The 17,325-nt window shown below is 49.4% G+C and overlaps 3 protein-coding genes across 5 annotated transcripts; all 3 read left to right on the forward strand.

Moving 5' to 3' along the window:
- Window positions 1-298: 298 nt before the first annotated feature.
- On the forward strand, window positions 299-1,593 carry mRpL21 (mitochondrial ribosomal protein L21). Its single transcript, XM_018034301.2, has 4 exons — window positions 299-452; window positions 797-925; window positions 1,023-1,343; window positions 1,420-1,593. Exons 1-4 carry the CDS (start codon window positions 353-355, stop codon window positions 1,518-1,520), a joined length of 651 nt encoding a protein of 216 aa, XP_017889790.1. The 5' UTR covers window positions 299-352; the 3' UTR covers window positions 1,521-1,593.
- Window positions 1,594-1,686: 93 nt separating this feature from the next.
- LOC108630795 (CD9 antigen) lies at window positions 1,687-10,205 on the forward strand. Of its 3 annotated transcripts, none has more exons than XM_018034300.2 (4): window positions 1,687-2,250; window positions 5,727-6,041; window positions 6,396-6,668; window positions 7,000-10,205. In XM_018034300.2, exons 1-4 carry the CDS (start codon window positions 2,185-2,187, stop codon window positions 7,153-7,155), a joined length of 810 nt encoding a protein of 269 aa, XP_017889789.1. In that variant the 5' UTR covers window positions 1,687-2,184; the 3' UTR covers window positions 7,156-10,205. The 3 variants fall into 3 exon arrangements, with proteins under 3 accessions (XP_017889789.1, XP_026673961.1, XP_026673962.1); XM_026818160.1 differs by lacking the exon at window positions 1,687-2,250 and adding an exon at window positions 4,862-5,283; XM_026818161.1 differs by lacking the exon at window positions 1,687-2,250 and adding an exon at window positions 4,863-5,232.
- An 888-nt stretch (window positions 10,206-11,093) lies between these two features.
- Window positions 11,094-17,262, forward strand: LOC108630766 (uncharacterized). Its single transcript, XM_018034255.2, is given in 9 exon segments — window positions 11,094-11,867; window positions 13,193-13,531; window positions 13,609-14,314; window positions 14,389-14,674; window positions 15,135-15,240; window positions 15,317-15,458; window positions 15,563-16,510; window positions 16,579-16,770; window positions 16,939-17,262. Coding segments are annotated over 8 exon segments (2,787 nt in total). The 5' UTR covers window positions 11,094-11,867; window positions 13,193-13,276; the 3' UTR covers window positions 17,091-17,262.
- The last annotated feature ends 63 nt before the right edge of the window (window positions 17,263-17,325 follow it).

The following is a 17,325-nucleotide window of genomic DNA, read 5'->3' on the forward strand; positions in this document are numbered from 1 at the left end:
AGTTTACTTTCTTCTCCTTCCGTGTCCACCCGTTCCACTCCCGTTCCACACCGTTCTCCTTCCCGCCCTCGATCGTGTACCGATGTTCCCCGCGTCCGTCCTTCCCGCCCTCGGTCGGTCGCGCACCCACGTGCTCGCGGTCGGCCGTACCGTCTGTCGTCCACCGATCGTTCCCCGCGCGTCCCGAGAGATTTCCTCTGCCGTCGGTAAGGTGGGTTTCCACTCTTCCGCGCGCGCTCGTCTTCGTCGTTCTCTCCGTCCGACGCTGCCGGCGCTCTTCTCACCGTCTGCGCCTGACTTCGCCTCGGTCGAGACAGTTTTCGAGTCCACGGAGAGTCGTTTCCCGATCCTCATGACTACGCTCGCCGGTTTCCCGAGACTGTTCGGTCTCGCCGTCCGTCCTTGTGTCCGAGGGATCGCGCCGGCTCGGCCGTGCGAACCGAGTCGTCCAGGTTTGTCGTCCTTTCGTCTGTCCACGGTCCGCGTCCGTCGTTCGTCCGATCTAGGTTATGTCTCCTCGTTCTCGTTCGATCCACACGGTTCCCCAGACGTCTTCCCACGCGATTCCCTCCGTCCGATCGTGCTACGCGTGTTTTCCCCCGCGTTTCTTCCTGCTGCTTCGTGCATCGACGCGTACCTCCGCTCCGCGCGTCCGGAGACGTTCCGTTCCCTAGCCGCTCTGCCCTCTCTTTGATGTCGTCCGTGTTTGCGAACGACCGTACCGTTTCTCGCTTTGTACGTGACGATTCTCCATGCTCCTCACCCTTCTCTTTTTTTTTTTTTTTTTCTTTTCTAGCGTTCCCGTTGTGGCGATCGAGCGTCGCTGGTTATCGTACCAGGTACCGGCTGCCTTGGTTCCAGGAACCGCCTACCTACCGAGAACGGGTCGTCGAACGCGATCCAGAGAGAGAGAAGTTGGCCTCTGGTAATTGTCAGCGATGCTGTCTTGCCGAAGCCGCCGAAGCCGCCACCGCCGGTGTTTCACCGTTTTCTCTCGCCCGTGTCTTCTTCCACTGTTCCAGACGTCGTCGGCCGAATCAACGAGCTGGTGGCTACTGACGCGACCGGCCGTTTGTTCGCGGTCGTCTACCTGGGCGGTATGCGACACAAGGTCACGGACGGTGACGTCGTCACTGTGTCGGGACACTGGCCGCCTCGCACGGGTGATCGACTCGCGTTGGAGAAGGTGTTGTTGGTCGGCGGCAGAGACTTCACGCTCGTCGGAAGACCGATTTTGAACAGAGAACTCGTGTCGGTCGACGCCACCGTCGTTCAGAAGACCTTGTCCCACACGATCACGCGTTTCAGATTTAGGCAGAGGAAACAATTTCGCAGACTCAACTGTAAGCCTGAGTCCCTGCGCGTGAACCGACCTTTTTCTCCGTGTCCCTTTCGACCTCACGTACGTTTACTTTCCAGTTTATAGGATACACAGGACCATGATAAGGATTGACTCTGTCAGAATAAACGGAGACGTCGACGAGAAGAGAGAGGTCGAGGGCTTGGACAGAGTCTACTGAACGGTGTCGTCTGCACTTGTACGAATGCGTTTCTCCACCCGTCCTGTACAATAAACTTGTTGTTCTTCTCGTTGCTGTTGTCTGTCGGTTCTTTCGTCCGGCGTCTGCCTGCGTCCGTCGAGAGCGTCTCGTTCCTGGACTTCGGTCCGTCGCTACGGCCGATCGACTTCCCGTTTCGTCTTCGCGCGCGCGCGCGCGTTGCACGGCGTGAAACGACGGCGGGAGGGGGGAGGGGGTCCTGAACGAGAGAGAGATGTGGAATGACGTCACGAGCTGCGGATGCGAGGAGCTTTGAACGAGAGTGGCAGTCAGCGGCAGCGGCAGCGGTCAGTTCTGCGTCGTACGTTGTGTGCTCGCGATGAGAAGCGACGCCGCCGGCCCGATCGATCGCGCGAAACCCCCCCGCCCGTGACAGTTGCTCGTGAACCGTGACGTGAAATGGGTCGGTGTTTTTCTCCCCGTCATACGCTCGCTCGATCGTGTTAGACGATTCTCCGTGAGAGACCGGAAGATATACATCCTCGCGTCCGCGTCCGACGACTGTGAACGGTCTCCGCGCTCGCTCGCTGTGGGAGATCCGGCGTGTTTACCGTGAAGCTGTGTGTACTGTCGCCGTCGCCTCGCCGCCCCGAGTGTCCCGCGTGTCGCGTGTGTTCCAGAGAAAATGGTGCTCTCCAAGTGTTACGGGTGCGTCAAGTACTTGTTGGTCTGCGTCAACGTCGTATTTTGGGTGAGTGAACGAGACGACGCGTCTTCGAGACGTTGCGTCGCTTTCGTCGCTTTCGCTTTCCCCGGAGTCGTCGTCGTCGCCGACCGTGCCGAATCGACGACGAACTGACGATTCGAGGTACGGGTACTGCTCGTTGTCGTTCGAGTTTCGTTTCGATCCGTCGACGAGAATTTCCACGTCCGTCCAGGGAGATTGGGGGTCGTCGCCGTCGCGGCGGATTCGATCGATCGATCAGAACCGTGCGTTTCGATGACGACCGGGGGTTGCTTTGTTCGTACGGGAGCGTGACGTACCGAGAAGCCTCCGGCTCGGTTCGATGAATTTAACGATTTTTACGAGTTACTAGTACGGTTCTACCGACGACGAATCGTTCGATTTTGGTGCGCACGCGGGGTATTTTTCGTCCTGTCGAATCTTGCTGCGCGATACTCGCGTATCGGGTACTCGCGGCCGAGCGTTGTGCCCGGGAGATTGCACTGTTCCGTGAGCACGCGACTTCTTCGCGTTCTTTTCCACTTCTTAGCGACCCGAATGTCTGTTGCGCGTATGCTTTCTTCGCAGTTTCGTTCGTCCCCGTTGGTGTCGTCGATTTTCATTCGAAATGTCCTCGGCTTTCCAGTGATTCGCGCGACGAGTTCTAGGAACCGTGCTCTGAGACTCCTTCGATTGATGTCGATACGATGATGGTTTTGCGTCGTGAGGACACGCGATTCGCAGTAGTAGCTGGAATCGATTGCGCCTGCAGGGGTGGGAGGTGGGGCGACGCGTGTGATGTATCGCGAATTCGTCTGTCGACGATTCGATTCCGATTTGATCGCGTAAGAATTGTTTCGTCCGACCGAGTGAAGAACTGAACGTGGCGTACGTGTTCCTCGAACCGCGTTCTCACGAGTTCCCGTCCCCGTTTTTAATGATGATCGTGTCGATGAGAGATCGAAGAATGATTCACGGTCTGAATTGAAATCGCCGCGACTGTAGATGATGCTCCGACGGCTGGGCCGTCGTGCGTCGACGACGTTTCGCGGTGAGACGTCGACGATCGTGGTGCTTGTGTCATCGACGAGACGAGCGTCGCGCGCGCGTCTAGTTTGGAAATTGTTTCGGGGTGCGATCGGTACGTTTAAATATAGATTTCCAGTCGGAGAACGAGTGTGTGTTCTTCCTACGCTACGTCCCGGTTCCCCTCGTCCCCTCTTCTCTCACAGACGTCGTCGATCGACGTGCTTTACTTCCGTCCGGTCTCTTGAACTGTGCTCGGGAACGGTTTTCGATTTTTAGCTTTCTAGACGAATCGCGTCGAGCGAATCCGTACGTGCCTGCGAGTAACCATGTTTCTGCGGAAACGTGTCGACGTTGAACTTGGCATAGTTGGCGCCGAACGGTGACACCGAATGCTTTCGAAGAACGGCTCTTCACTGTGGCCGCTTTCTGTGTACTGTCCGATCCAATTTCGCTTCGATTGTTGCCCGATGTCCCTTTCGTTCTGTCGTTGGCAGAGATCGATGCGAACAGCGGTTCGTTTAAACTTCCAATGATGACTACCCGTTTATTTTCGTTTTACGCAGAAATGAAATCACGACGCCGAAAGGGATTCTGACGTCGATCGTGTGCGTTTAGATTCTATCGCTCTGGCTGGTGGGTATTAGCGTGAGGAAAACCGTTTGTACGGACGTTGACGAGCGTCTGTGTAGCCGTTCCCTTTCGCTGTAGACTCGCCGGATGATCGCCGAGACTGTTGATGCGTAATGTGAGCGCGTGGGTGCCGCTTTGCCGCGATAAATGTCAGCGAGTTAGCGCACCGGTGTAGATTCGTAGATTCGTCGGTCCATCTTGACCGTCGTTCTGACGAAGTTTGCGCGGGAACCCGTCGAGAACGAACTGGGCGCGTTTACAGCTGGAATCTTACGTCAGCACGTGGGTGGTGAGATGTTGGGCGTTGACCAAGCGATTATCGCTTGCGTAACGCGCAAAGATTTATTCTACGAGCCATGCTGGAATTAGAATCGATGATGCTCGACGATGCACTACCGATACGGGCGACTCCTCGATCGATCGCGATCGAACGAGATTGGGAATACGGTCTTCCAACGTTCTCGTCTAACGTTGGACGCCGTTCGAACTTGAGATTCGGTGTTTGATATCTGATAGTGTCGACCGAGAATCCGCTTCGTCCTCCGTGATTCCTGCGTCAGCGTTCGCGGCTCGAACGACGCCACGCGTGACGACGCGCTGAGAATACACAGGAAGTCATCTGTTTGAGAGGCACGCCTCCGGGCATTGCGCGTCGAGTGGAAGTCACGAGCGCGTACTCGAGTTGGCTTGACCCAGTGAACCTTCGATCACGATTCCTGCTGCTGCTGCTGCTCCTGCTCCTCCTGCTCCTCCTCCTCCTCCTCCTTCTATATGACCCGCGATAACACGAGGTTTGAGGCTGTTTCGTGATCCCCGATCTATTGTCGGCCGGGTAGAAAGCGCAATTCTAATAGTTTCTTGGTAAATCGTGTGCGCGCAGGGATAAAGATTTTTACTCGTCTGTTGAGTGGGTGGTGAAGAACGTCCTACGCTCTGCGTTTGATCGCCAGTCGTAAATGGAGCGACGTACGTGTTCTGATTTTTTATCGATTTATGCAGCTCTTGACTTCTTTCCTACTGTTTCCAAGGATTCTGTTATACGTCGCATGGGTTGCAAAGTACCGTGGGCTGGGTAGAGACGGTTTCGGATGGTTTGAGGCTGTCGGCTGACGAACGTCGTAAAAGAGGACGGCGGGCGGAGAGAGAATAGAAAAGTCCGAGCGTTTTGACGGGGAAACGTCTGGTGGACGAGCCGTTGAAAAGGGCGCGCCCTGCCCCGGTTCGCCCGTTTCGCAAGAATACTTCGTTGTTTATCCATGTAGCGCATTGTGAGCGGCGCTCGAGCCAGAAGTGAACCAGAATACTCGTTCCCTGCTTTCTCCTGTTTCGATGGGGCCACCACCAGAGAAGGTCGGGCGATATTTTTACGACGGAAGTAGGAAAACGCTTCGCTTGCACACAGTACGTGTCTGTGTACTTGCTGTGCGTCTGCGGTATTGTTCTCGCGAGAGAAGAAAAATGATTGTTGAACAGGTTCGGCGATTGAAACGAGACGACGACCGTTGGAACAAGAAAGAGAATCGCTTTACGAGTGATCGAATATATTCCGTGTACAAATTTTATTCCGCTCGTAACTCCCAGCTGCTGCAACGCCGCCAACCTTCTCTCCACCCCCTGCGGCCGGGAGACAACGGTACTCTGTTTGTCGTGAAAACAGATCCAGTGAAATGCTACCTTCGAAAAAAACTCCTCTTATCGGTGTCTACGACGCCAGACAGCTTCTCGGAAGCGCGCGGCTCGTAAAATTCTGTCCCGCTCTCTCCCGCCGAACGTTTTTCCTTGTACCTCTCTCGAAAAGGATCTCGACGTTGTTACCCAATGAAACCGTTGGATTTTCATCGCAGGTCATCGGCTTGGCAGCGATAGTCGTAACGTCATGGTTGCTGTCGGGGCACACGTTTCTGGTGTCTCTGGCCCAGCAACAACACGACAACTTTTACGCGGGCCTCTACATCCTGCTCGCGGCAGGGATCCTGGCTGTGATAGTGTCCTTCCTGGGATGCTGCGGCACCTTCCGTGAGTCCCGATGCATGCTGGTCACTTTCTTCAGCTGCCTACTGGTGATCATCGTCGCGCAAATCGCGGCCGGGGCATGGTTGACCACCAACAGCGGCCGCCTCGAGGAACTGGTCAAGAATTCCGTGTTGGACAGCGTCAAGGTACTACTGCGTGCGCGGCGATGGGTACTCGGCGTTGTCGAAAATCGAACCGGTCCGTCGATGGGAACTATATGTATAATCACGTGTACATAGACCGTCCGCGCTCGACCATTTTTTACAGTCATCGGTCTGTTCCCGTTGCCCGTTGGTCGTTACGCGAGCCTGTGTAACGATTGATCCGTACGTCGTTCTGAAGTGAAGACACTTGTTGGACGCGGTTTACTTTTTCACGCGTACTTCCTTTTTCTCGTTCGATACGGCGGAGATCGGAGTTAGGTCTCACGCGTTCGGCACTGTGATCGAACTGCGCTCGGACCGTACGAGAGTGTTTTGTCGTGTTCTCTCGTGTTTCAGAACAAGTACGGCGAGGATCCCTCGTACACGGACACCGTGGACACTTTTCAATCGGAATTGGGTTGTTGCGGAGCTACCGGCCCGGCCGATTGGACGGGCAGCAAGTACGCGACCAGGGATCCCTCGATTCCTGTCAGTCTCACTGTCTCCGGAGATGCAAACAATCTATACAAAGTGCCCGACTCCTGCTGCAAAGTCAAAGACAGTGCCGCGTGCAAAGCGGCCCGGGACATCAGAGTGGGAAGCGCGGTTAGCCCGGCAATTTACAGCGAGGTAAATGTGTCTCTTTTTTTTAGCACGGCTGAACGACGTGTCGCGCGAGACCGCGATGTGTTGTAACAACGACACGGATGTCCTCCCGCGATGTCGGAAGGGATTAGTTTTTGGTTGTGAATCGCGGACAGAGTACAAATGTGCAATATGCATGCAGACATTGCAGACGCCGTTAGTTACGAATCGCCGCCGGTCGGCCAGCCGTCTACGTGCCGTGCGTCCACGTGGCTCGGAATAACGGCCGGGTGAACGCACGGCGATCGTCACCGCCGCGAAAGCTTGATCCCGGTCCTGTCCGGAATACCAACCGATTCCTCTGTTTTGTCCTTAGGGCTGCGTAGACAAGCTGATAGCCACGATTGACAGCCAGAAGAGCATCGTGATCGTTGTATGCGTGAGTATATTGATCGTGGAGCTGCTCGGGCTAATATTCTCTTCGATATTGTATTGCGCCATACGTTTCTCTGATCGATACGTGAAAGCCTGAGCGCGATGATTCCGGTGTCGGTGATCCTTCCTTACGCCACGTATCGTTCTGTCACCTATCACTCTGACCGATCTGATTTGATCTCTGTGTGCCAAGAATCCGAACACGTTTCGTGTGTCTGTAGAATCCGAGCAAATCGCTGCTGGCGAATATCAGACGAAAAAGAAATGAATCTATCGATCTTGCATTGATAACAGTCTGATCTCTATTGCCAAATCCAGCTCAAAGATGGAAACATGTCTTTCTCGACAGTTCCACGATATTCGTCCGATTCGTTCGATTTACGTTCACGATGATAATGACTCACGACACCTGGAGGAAGGTTCATACAAAAATTTCATCTCTACTGACAAATGTTCTTTTCGTCACTCGTACGTCATATTTTTGTCCGCGAGCGACAGCATTTAACATTTTACAGAGTACCCAGAGATGATTCGCGTCGTTTTTGTTAGGCCAAAGTAGTAGACCAAACTAACGTTAATGTGTTAATAGAGCGAACGAGCGAGCGAGAGGGAGAGAGAGAGAGAAAGATTGGGGGGGGGACGAATTGGTTGGACTTGTTACGCGAGCAATGAGAAATGCGATCCTTCGTTGCAACTTTTATGTGCAGACTTTAATTACAAGTCGAGCAGTTCCAACGACTCGATTCGTTCTGTTCTCCGTCTGATTGTTGTTCTCGTATAGGCACAAAGTGTTTCCAATGCAGCAGAAATTTTGTTATTTGTGCTGTACGGTTTGGAAACGTTATTTAAGACTCGTACACGATATTATCATTCGGTTTTAAGCGGCACCAATTTTAACGCACGTGTACGCGTGCATATATGTATACATTGTAATGTAAAAGATGATACTCTTCTTAGGAAAGTCGTCGTCGTCGATCTGATCTGATAATAATTAAATATTGACGGGAAAATGAGATTGTATCAGTATTGTAAGCTGAACGCTATTGAACGGTTTTGTCGCGTTATAGCGTCACGGTCTATCCGTGCGTATAACGTCAAGTTATAACGTGGGGACGATTTGTAAAACTGTCTCGGGGCGAAATGATGTTTGTAAATTTGTACCAAGCGGTGGAGTAAAGAACAGACGGGAGAAAGTGGTAAATCCTTTTAAGGAAGAGGCAGAGGAGGGCACGGCTGAACGGAGTCGACGGCTAATTTTGTACGCGTTAGCTCGTTATCGTACGAAAAATCGTACGGTCCGCGTTACGTATAGATACAGTGTTTTCTTAACGACGACGAAGAAAATGAATTACGAGATTATTCGGCAGCGAATCGGTCGAACGTGTAAGAATTTCGCGGCGCTTTCGAATCGTCGCCGTTGTATGAAATTGTACGTGTTAAAGAGACAGGGCGGCGGCGGCGGCGGCGGCCGCGGCGTCGTCGTCGTCGTCGTCGTCGTAGTTACCTTGAACAATCGTGATGCAAACGTCTAAATGTTTCGATGGTATAAAACAATGTGACGGTAAGAGCTGATTTTTGAATGGTCGTGTCTTAGGTAGAGATGAATACTTAGTAAATAAGAGGTGTACAATGATAATGGATGCAATGTCTATTAATTGTTCACCGCTGATCGTCGAACGAATCGTCAGGTTGTAAAATAAATTTCACCACTGTTCAGGATACAGTGCTACTGTTTATGTATTAATAGCAGAGAATAACAATGGAACATTTGCACTCGGAAATGAGTACGATGATGATGATGATGATGATGATGATGACGATGATGATGATGATGATGATGGTACAAAGAGAGACCGAGGAAGTCGAATTTAAATTCCCTTCGTTTCGCCCGTATACGCGGTCGGTCCACGAGAATGTACGCCAGCCGAATCGCTTTGTAATCCACGCGGAGCGAACGTACAGACCACGTATGTATATTTATATATACACACATATATAGTGTCTAGTCTGTAAAGAATAAACTCCTGATTTACCGGGTTTTTCTTCGTCGTCGTCGTCGTTTAAGAATTACCCCGTTCCTCGCACGGTTTTCTCACGGAAGGAATTAATACATCTACGAACCGAACAATCTCATTGTTTATACGTTGTGTTATAAAAACGTTTACGCCGAGCGAGGTGTTGACTGAGTTTATCACTACATTTCTATCCGTGTTTTTTTATCTATTTTATATACATTTAAAAATAACAATGTACACCATTTGAGTGATTTCGCAGTCTTGTATGATTGTTTCTTTCTTTATGACTCGAACTTCAAGAAATTCTGGTCAAACACAATGCGGATAATCGGCTATGCGTATACACGTCGTGTATCTGATGTTATCTATGTAAAAATAAATAATAATTAAGAATGTAAACGGATTGTTTGATCAGAAAAAAGATATGACGCTTCGACTGCTAGAATTTTAGTATCGAGCGTAATGATGTTCTGAGCTGCATAAAACGAAAAGGAATTGGAATCTTCTTGACATGATGGAAAAACAAAGTGACGCACACCGCGAGGAGTTCCACTCGTACAATGTTTTCGATTTTCATTATTAATATCGATATTTATATAGTATTTATGTGCAGTAGGATTTACGTATAGTGTATACACTTATATAAACGTACATGTATATACATATTTTCTTACTGATTTATCAAACAATATTCGAATTTTCATTCTTACTGATCGCTTTATCATTTGTCATTTCGAGAGAGAGGAAGAAGCGCTTACACGACACTGTATGCACCACAACGTCGTCGTCGTCGTCGTCGTCGTCGTCGTCGTATGCTTCGTTGAAAGACAACACGCGTTTCAACGTCGGTAATTGATAGGATTAAGATTTAAGCGCACTGAAGATGAATCGGTTTCCCGTGCATCTCTATATAGCGCACGTGCGCGCATACTCGAACGATGTATCGTCGAACGAGACGAATGGTATTACTTTTGTCGTATTTTATGGATCAACGCGCCGAGCAACGTGACACACTTGTGAACACAAAATTACACGATTTACGAGTACATACGTTCATTTGCAAACTTGTGTATGTTAAATGTTACATGAAACATGTTTAAGAAGTTCAATATATACGTAATCATGGAACCGAGTTCTTTACGATCCCATAGATTCATTTTCATGTCCCTACGTTTCGGAGAAGAAGAAGAAGAAGAAGAAGCACGCCCTGGACTTGGTGACGCTCCGTAAAACGAGCTGGCCAATAATTCTGGGACAGTGGTGGACCGTGGCATGTAAAGTAAAAGGGAACAGTCGAGACGGATGGCGCGCAGCACCGCTTTCGATTAAGGCACGTTGAAATCCCACTCGCGAGCACGTTCATTTCCTCTCCGGTGCGGCTTAACGATGGTCGAAAGAATTAATACAACGATCACGAACGGCTGGAAACGCCTGTGTTCGAATACAGATTTATCATTTAATATTTCACGCCAGGCAGCTCGGAGATCGATTTAAATTCTTGCTCAACCGCCGCCGCTGACCAGCGCGTGAACCTCGCGACTTGTCCAGAATCTTCTGCTTAAAATAAAACATTTCTGATGTCAAATTAAAAAATGAAATCTAGACTCACGTCTTCTCTTGCTCTTCACCTAATGTCCCTGTGTTTCCGACTTCTGCCGACACGCTGCACGTTACGTGCATTATTCATACTGTTTTCCCGCACACGTTCAGTTTCTCTCTATAAATGGATCAAACCTGCTGCAGTCTAATCGTGACCCTGGCAACGTGGAAAACAAGCGGTATAATAATTCGAGAAGCCAAACAGTCATTAGACTGCGAAGCGTTATCATTCTGTTACAAAACTTCTTCTTTTAATTATTCTTGGCTACGACTGTTCGACTGCTGTCAAATTAAGTGCTAAAAAATTCCTCAAAGTTAAAATTACCGGCGAACGTTTGCGGTCGCTTTCTGCGATCCAAACGATGCTGCTGTACTGTATTCGATTGACAGGCCGGTGTTCAGAGACTTTAAGATTTCGAACATTAGCTGTCTAGCCCATGTTCCCGGTCCCCCTGATCTTGACTCGAGTAAACGCTCGAATATAACGCTTAAATATAAGTAACGCGACTCTGAATACCGGCCACAGAGATTTTCTTGAGATTTCGAAAAATTTGTACTACCGATGAGCTGGAGTAGTATAACTTGAACAATAAGTTATCAAAGTACAAAGCACGAATGAGACGATTGATTCCTCTTAGCCTCCTCGAAAAACGAAGTTCTAAAAGGAGACTGGCTGCGCGGCGGCGGCGGCGGCGGCGGAGGAAAGAAGACCAACGGAAGGAAAAAGTAAAAAAGAAGCGACACGAAGCACGGCGCGAGGCTTGATGCACTCGTGGTGGAGGAACAAAGAGAAAGTGAGAAAAGGTGTAGGAAGGAAGAAGGGTTCGATGGAGGGAGTACAGGTGCGGCTGGCTGTACGTCGTCCGGAGCGCTCCAAGTGTAAAGCTGTCCGTCGTGGTCGTCGAGAGGCAAAGTCCTCTTTTCTGCTCCGCCGCCACGTTCTTTACGTTCAATCGCGCAAGTCGACTCGTTTTCGGTGTCGCCAACAGGTTGCCTTTCCACGTTGCGTTTGGTTCTTGCGACCACGACGAATTCAAACTATAGATCTCGTCTTATTCGCCTTGTTCACGTGTCAGTTCGACGACCGAGTGTATCGCTCGAGAGATTTGAGGAAGCGGAGATAAAGTGATATCCAGATTTCGGGAGCTGTTCGATGAAACATGAGAGCAAGGAAATTCCTGAGGTGAATTTGCCGGTGAGCTCGAATGAATCACGACCCACTTCGTCGGGTCCTTCCTTCCTTCCTTCCTTCTCGTTCCTTTCCGCCTCCGCATCGCGCTTCGAACGGTGAATATTTACTGTCAGCTACGATGCTCGAATAATCGCTTAATTTTCGAATCTGCGAGACCGTGTGACCGAACGACATCGTTAATTCATCTGTTTCGTAGAAGCAGTGAAAGTGACCACTCATTTTCCTTGTTTATTTTTTATCGTACGTTTTTAACGTACGACTCGACGAAAGAGAATTGTAACTTCGTTTCTTATCGGTACAAACGAGCCGTTCACAGAACACGGACAAAGGAACAGGTAAGTCTTAATTTGTGATCAAAGAGAACAATTCGGATAGAACAGAAACCGTGGTGGAGAAGATCTTTTTAACGTACTCTGCGTCGGAACACGTTCAACGGCAAAATGCAGCTTATAGTATCTTCGCGACATTGAAGCATTCGATATCACCTGTTGCGTGGGTGAGAGCAAGTTTGGCGTTTTACGACTATGACGACCTACTCTTCGTATCCGGCAGAGCACGGTCGAGATATATCGGTAGTTCGATCGTGAAAAACGGACATGATCGAGGGGGGGGGGGGGGGGGGGGGGGGGGGGGGGGGGGGGGGGGGGGGGGGGGGGGGGGGGGGGGGGGGGGGGGGGGGGGGGGGGGGGGGGGGGGGGGGGGGGGGGGGGGGGGGGGGGGGGGGGGGGGGGGGGGGGGGGGGGGGGGGGGGGTGCGTAATAGAAAAAAAAATATTTTTGTACACAGTCACCGTGATCAGATAATAAGATACCTGCTCACGGGCAATCGTGTGGTAATTGTGTAGTAACTGTTCCAACATCTCCTTCGTTGCAACCAATCGTTTAGCACTATTACGAGCGTAGTACTGCGTGGACGCTAAATGTATTATTACGTTTAATAATTACAGACTGCTATAACGAGAACAGAGATCGATCGTTTGTCACTACGAGAAACGTCTACGTCTAATTTTTACACGTTTTATCTTTAAAGGCACCGTTTCTGTGTCTATTTGAGTTTGTCTAATACGGAACGCGTTATCGCGAATTTTTGCTCGGTCTGTCTCGCTCACGTTCGTCGATCGGGAGGGAACAAATCGCGGAAACCCGAGACGAAGACCGGAATCCCGATCGAGACCTCGTGTTCGGCGTAATTCGGCCGGTGAAGAAAATCGCACGTTTCCTTTACGAACACCTGCCCTTTCTTTCGCTTCTCCGACGAGACGAGAGGTCGATACGACCGATCCCATCGTCTCCGGAGAGGACACGACAGATACTCATTTTCTATTACAGTCATATCAGCGGGAGGAATTGAAACGATGAGTTTAACGTTCGAAAGCATTAGATAGAAGCCAGGACGATAACTCTTGACGCAAGATGAAGAAATACGGATACGCGATACTTTTTCTAATATACGCGTCCACCGCTGAATTATCCAATAATTGCGATGACCCTAACTTGCATTCGTTGGAAACGTTGCAAACCGCGAGACTGAAATGCGGTCCGTCCTTTAACAATAGCTGCCTCTGCATGAGGACATGCTATGAGAATCATTATCAATTCGTTGTCAATTGCACTGATTCGGGATTCCGCGATGCGACACCGTTGTCACATTTGCCGAACGAGACGCAGGTAACTACTATTGAATTAAAAATGTGTGCTGCTCGTGAGTTGTCGTTTTGCCGAGCGCTCTTGATTATTCTCCTCAGGTCCTCGTGTTCACCGGGAACTACCTCGAAGAGCTTCCATGGAACGTGTTCGGTACACTGGACAGTTTGCCTTATTTGAGAGTAATCGACATGTCGAACAATAAAATAAAAGAGATCAGAGGAAAAGCGTACCACCACGTGCGACGGGTCGAGCGGCTTATTTTAGATTTCAACGAGCTGTCGTTGGACCCCGCGAGGAGTCACCCGAGGGTGTTCTCGAATTTCGTATCGCTGTTGGAGTTACATTTAACCGACGCTTTCGAGGACGGACCGCCGCGAGACCTCGCAGAAACGTTGCACGACATTTTCGTCAACAGCAATCTGACGCAGTTGATAAAGCTGCACTTGGAGCAGAACGAGATATCCGAATTCCGGGACAGCAACGTGTTCTGTGATCTGCCGATGTTGCTCGATTTGTATTTGGGCGACAACGCGCTCACCGCGTTCCACTTCAACGTGTCCTGCCTCCACAAATTACGATTCTTGGATTTGCAACGAAACAAATTCGCGAGAGTCGCAGAACGCGATTTGCACGCGATGGACGCGCTTATTAAGCGGAATCAGAACGTATCGGTTGACTTTACTGGAAATCCGTTGGAATGTTCGTGCAAGCTGAACCCGTTCGTCGAGTGGATGAATAAGACGAAGGTGTTTATTCGCAACAAGGACAATCTGAAATGCTTCGAGGCAGCAGCAGCAGCAGCAGGTACCTGATCCGACAGGATCATGGTGGATGCTTGACAAGTCGTTAGTTTATTAATAGTTTATCCGTGATTGTAGGTGATCCTGGGAAACCTCGCGAGATTCACGAGACGAAGAATTGTACACCGAGATTGTTCTCATCGTCCCCACGGGGTGCTGCGACCGTTTTATTATTCTTCCTTAGCGTAGTGTTAATAGCACTCGTCTGCGCCTTGATTTACGTGCAACGGGCGAAACTGCGAAAAAGGATCGAGCCTATATTGGACTCGGTGAACAAGAGGGTACGGTACACCTCGATAGCTACCGGTGATAATCGCGAAGACGTATAGCGAATGTATACTATAACGGAATCAACTTTGACTAAGTCAGCTGCTTCGAATTGTTAGAATAAGTAGCCTACTGAAACTGAAATAATATAACACGTCCTAGCGATCAATTTAGTTGTTAGCGTATTTAAAGCCTCGATGCAATTTTTTAAGTATATGTAACAAAGAAACGCGTTTAATTTTAATACTGTTATCGCCTCGAATAAATGTTATATATATGTTTGTACTTGTGCGTTATCATTATACTGATCGCGGTTCCCCGGGTATCGATCACTTGGTATAGTCGTTTAAAAAATACACGCACATTCTTACTGAGCTTCTTATCACTGTCGGCTATCAGACTGCTGTCTTTACGATATCGCATACAGATTAGATAATAAATCCGAGTGCCTGACCGTCCCCGCGTTCAAATGCTTTTGTAAATCTAACAAGTGCACCAGCGGTGAATATCTTCCGTCGCCGTCGCCGCCGCTAAATCAGCATCATGTCATCGAACAGACGCCTTCGTCTTGACGAGGTCGTTACGTCGTACCCGGAGCTGGGACCTACGGTCCCGGACGGTGGTTACGCGTGGATCGTTCTTTGCGGGGTATTTCTGGTGCAAGTACGTACAAGTGAAGTAAAACCGTGCGTAGAGCAACGTGGTGGTCGATTGACAGTGGGTACGTCTCTGTTTACAGATGACTGTCCCGAGTGTATTACCGATGTACGGGGTAGTATTGGCACGCATACGAGAAATTCACGTGTCTTCGATCGAGTATATATGGTACCAACAAATTGTACTGACGCCGATACTGTTCTCTGCGTTTTGGACTCTGGCAGGTACGCGACGACGACGACGACGACGACGACTGTTGTTACAAACACACGTAATGGTATTCCACGAGAAAAAGCGAGATGGCTGATATTCGTTAAACGTGTTTCAGATCCTTGGTCGAGAATAGTCGTGAGTATGGCACCGGTGCCTTGTCTCATTGGAATAATAGGCGTAATGCTGATGGTGGTCGGGATCATAGCGTCGGGATATCTTGCGACCGGTGGAGTCGGTGCTTATTTGGCCAGCACTAGCGCAGGAGCGGTGATGGGCATAGGCGCCAGTTTCGTTATGCTGTTGAGCGACCATGTTCTTAGGAAATTCTTCAGGAGGAAGCTTCTTGTCGCTCTAACGTTGAGAAACGTCGGGACTTCGTTTGGTTTCGTAATCATACCGTGTATCACGAGTATGTTGCTACACGAGGCAAGTTTGAAAACCGGTCTGCAACTAATGACCGCGTTCCTATTGCTTCCTGCAATCGGAACAACGACCTTCCGGCTGCCCTTAGAGCAGCAGGCCTCTCCTTACAGTTTGCTCCTGTCGACCGAGGAGGACACGGAACTCCCTGTCAGAATTCCTCCGGACCTTTCTTCCGCCGAAGATTTACAGAAATTGAACGGCCAGCGACAGGATTTGGAAGATGATCAAGAAGCGGAGCGGTCGCGCATTGACGGACAGTCGTCGGGTGACGGAAGTAATATGTACGCGTACGAGGACTTTGACGAGGACGTGGATCTGTTTGTGAATCCGATTCTTCCCGATTCGGACGGCAAATGGAAACAGCGGCGACAGCAGCAGCAGTTTCAGATGTTCAAGAATTGCCGGTTTTGGTTCGCAATCGTCGGTTGGGTCGGGATGAAAGTGTCCTTCCTCTTCTTCTGGATACTGTTACCCATTTTAGCTTACGAATGTTACCACGCTTGGATCTCCGTGTCCGTTACCGCTGGCTGCTCTACCCTTCTGCCAAATCTGATCAGTTGCAGGGTACTGAAGCTTACGAGTCAATATAGGAGATTATACTTTGGCATGGCATCTTGGCTTTGTGGTGTCGGTTTAATAGGTATATCTAATTTACTACCTTTGTCAAAAACGTGTACCAGCGTTCATCTTCTTATTCTTATTGTCTAGGCTTGGGGTACGCGAGCAATTATTGGTGGCTAACGATTTTTACCTTTCTGGGCGGCGTCAGTATAGGTACTTTATCGAGTTGTGAGGACGTAGCTCTGTATGATGTTCTCGGGACGGAAACGGTCCGATCTGTTCACAAAGGATTTTCAACTGTAGTCGGTCTTTGCATGCTTCTCTTCTGTTTCGCACGCAGTGAGTTCTCTTATTTGAAAAACTTGTTTTCTGTTATTGAGAAAAAGAGCGTGGGTATCAACGACTCGGATTACACGAACGAGAACGAATCGATGAAACCGATCTTCTCGTCACCACGAACGATCCACAGGGCAAAACGGCTACGGTACAAATCGTTTCTCGTTACAGGCACGACTCTCTGTTTGAGTCTAGCAGCTCTCTTACAATTTCTCGGTGGACTATTTTGGATCTCGTCGCCTGCCTTGAACTTGATCCTGAAAATCACAAGTTACAGCTCGGCTCGAGCTAAGAACAGAGCACGGGTAGACGGGGAGACGTGATTACAATAGTTTTAACAGTATTATTGATACACTGATTTTACAGTACATCTTAGTTTAACTGTATTTACAAAATTCGTATTCATATCGATCACAATAATCTACATATTTTATTCTGGATATTTTTTTAGAAATAAAAATAGTTTATACGCGGTGTATGTATGTATATATATATATATATGTACTATATAAAATCGTAAAAATAGATATATTTCTTAGAGATTAAAAAATGGGCATC

Source organism: Ceratina calcarata, unplaced genomic scaffold (assembly GCF_001652005.2).
Source record: "Ceratina calcarata isolate Rehan_Ccalc_2016 unplaced genomic scaffold, ASM165200v1 scaffold78.2, whole genome shotgun sequence".
Taxonomy (NCBI): domain Eukaryota; kingdom Metazoa; phylum Arthropoda; class Insecta; order Hymenoptera; family Apidae; genus Ceratina; species Ceratina calcarata.

Bases quoted from the DNA above. Each gene is read 5' to 3' on its own strand.
- LOC108630795 (XM_026818160.1), top strand. From the start codon at position 5,212: ATGGGGCCACCACCAGAGAAGGTCGGGCGATATTTTTACGACGGAAGT. The intron at 6,042-6,395 runs GTACTACTGCGT...CTCGTGTTTCAG, and splicing joins CCGTGTTGGACAGCGTCAAG to AACAAGTACGGCGAGGATCC. The intron at 6,669-6,999 runs GTAAATGTGTCT...TTTTGTCCTTAG, and splicing joins GCCCGGCAATTTACAGCGAG to GGCTGCGTAGACAAGCTGAT.
- mRpL21 (XM_018034301.2), top strand. From the start codon at position 353: ATGACTACGCTCGCCGGTTTCCCGAGACTGTTCGGTCTCGCCGTCCGT. The intron at 453-796 runs GTTTGTCGTCCT...TTTCTTTTCTAG, and splicing joins GTGCGAACCGAGTCGTCCAG to CGTTCCCGTTGTGGCGATCG. The intron at 1,344-1,419 runs GTAAGCCTGAGT...TTTACTTTCCAG, and splicing joins ACAATTTCGCAGACTCAACT to TTTATAGGATACACAGGACC.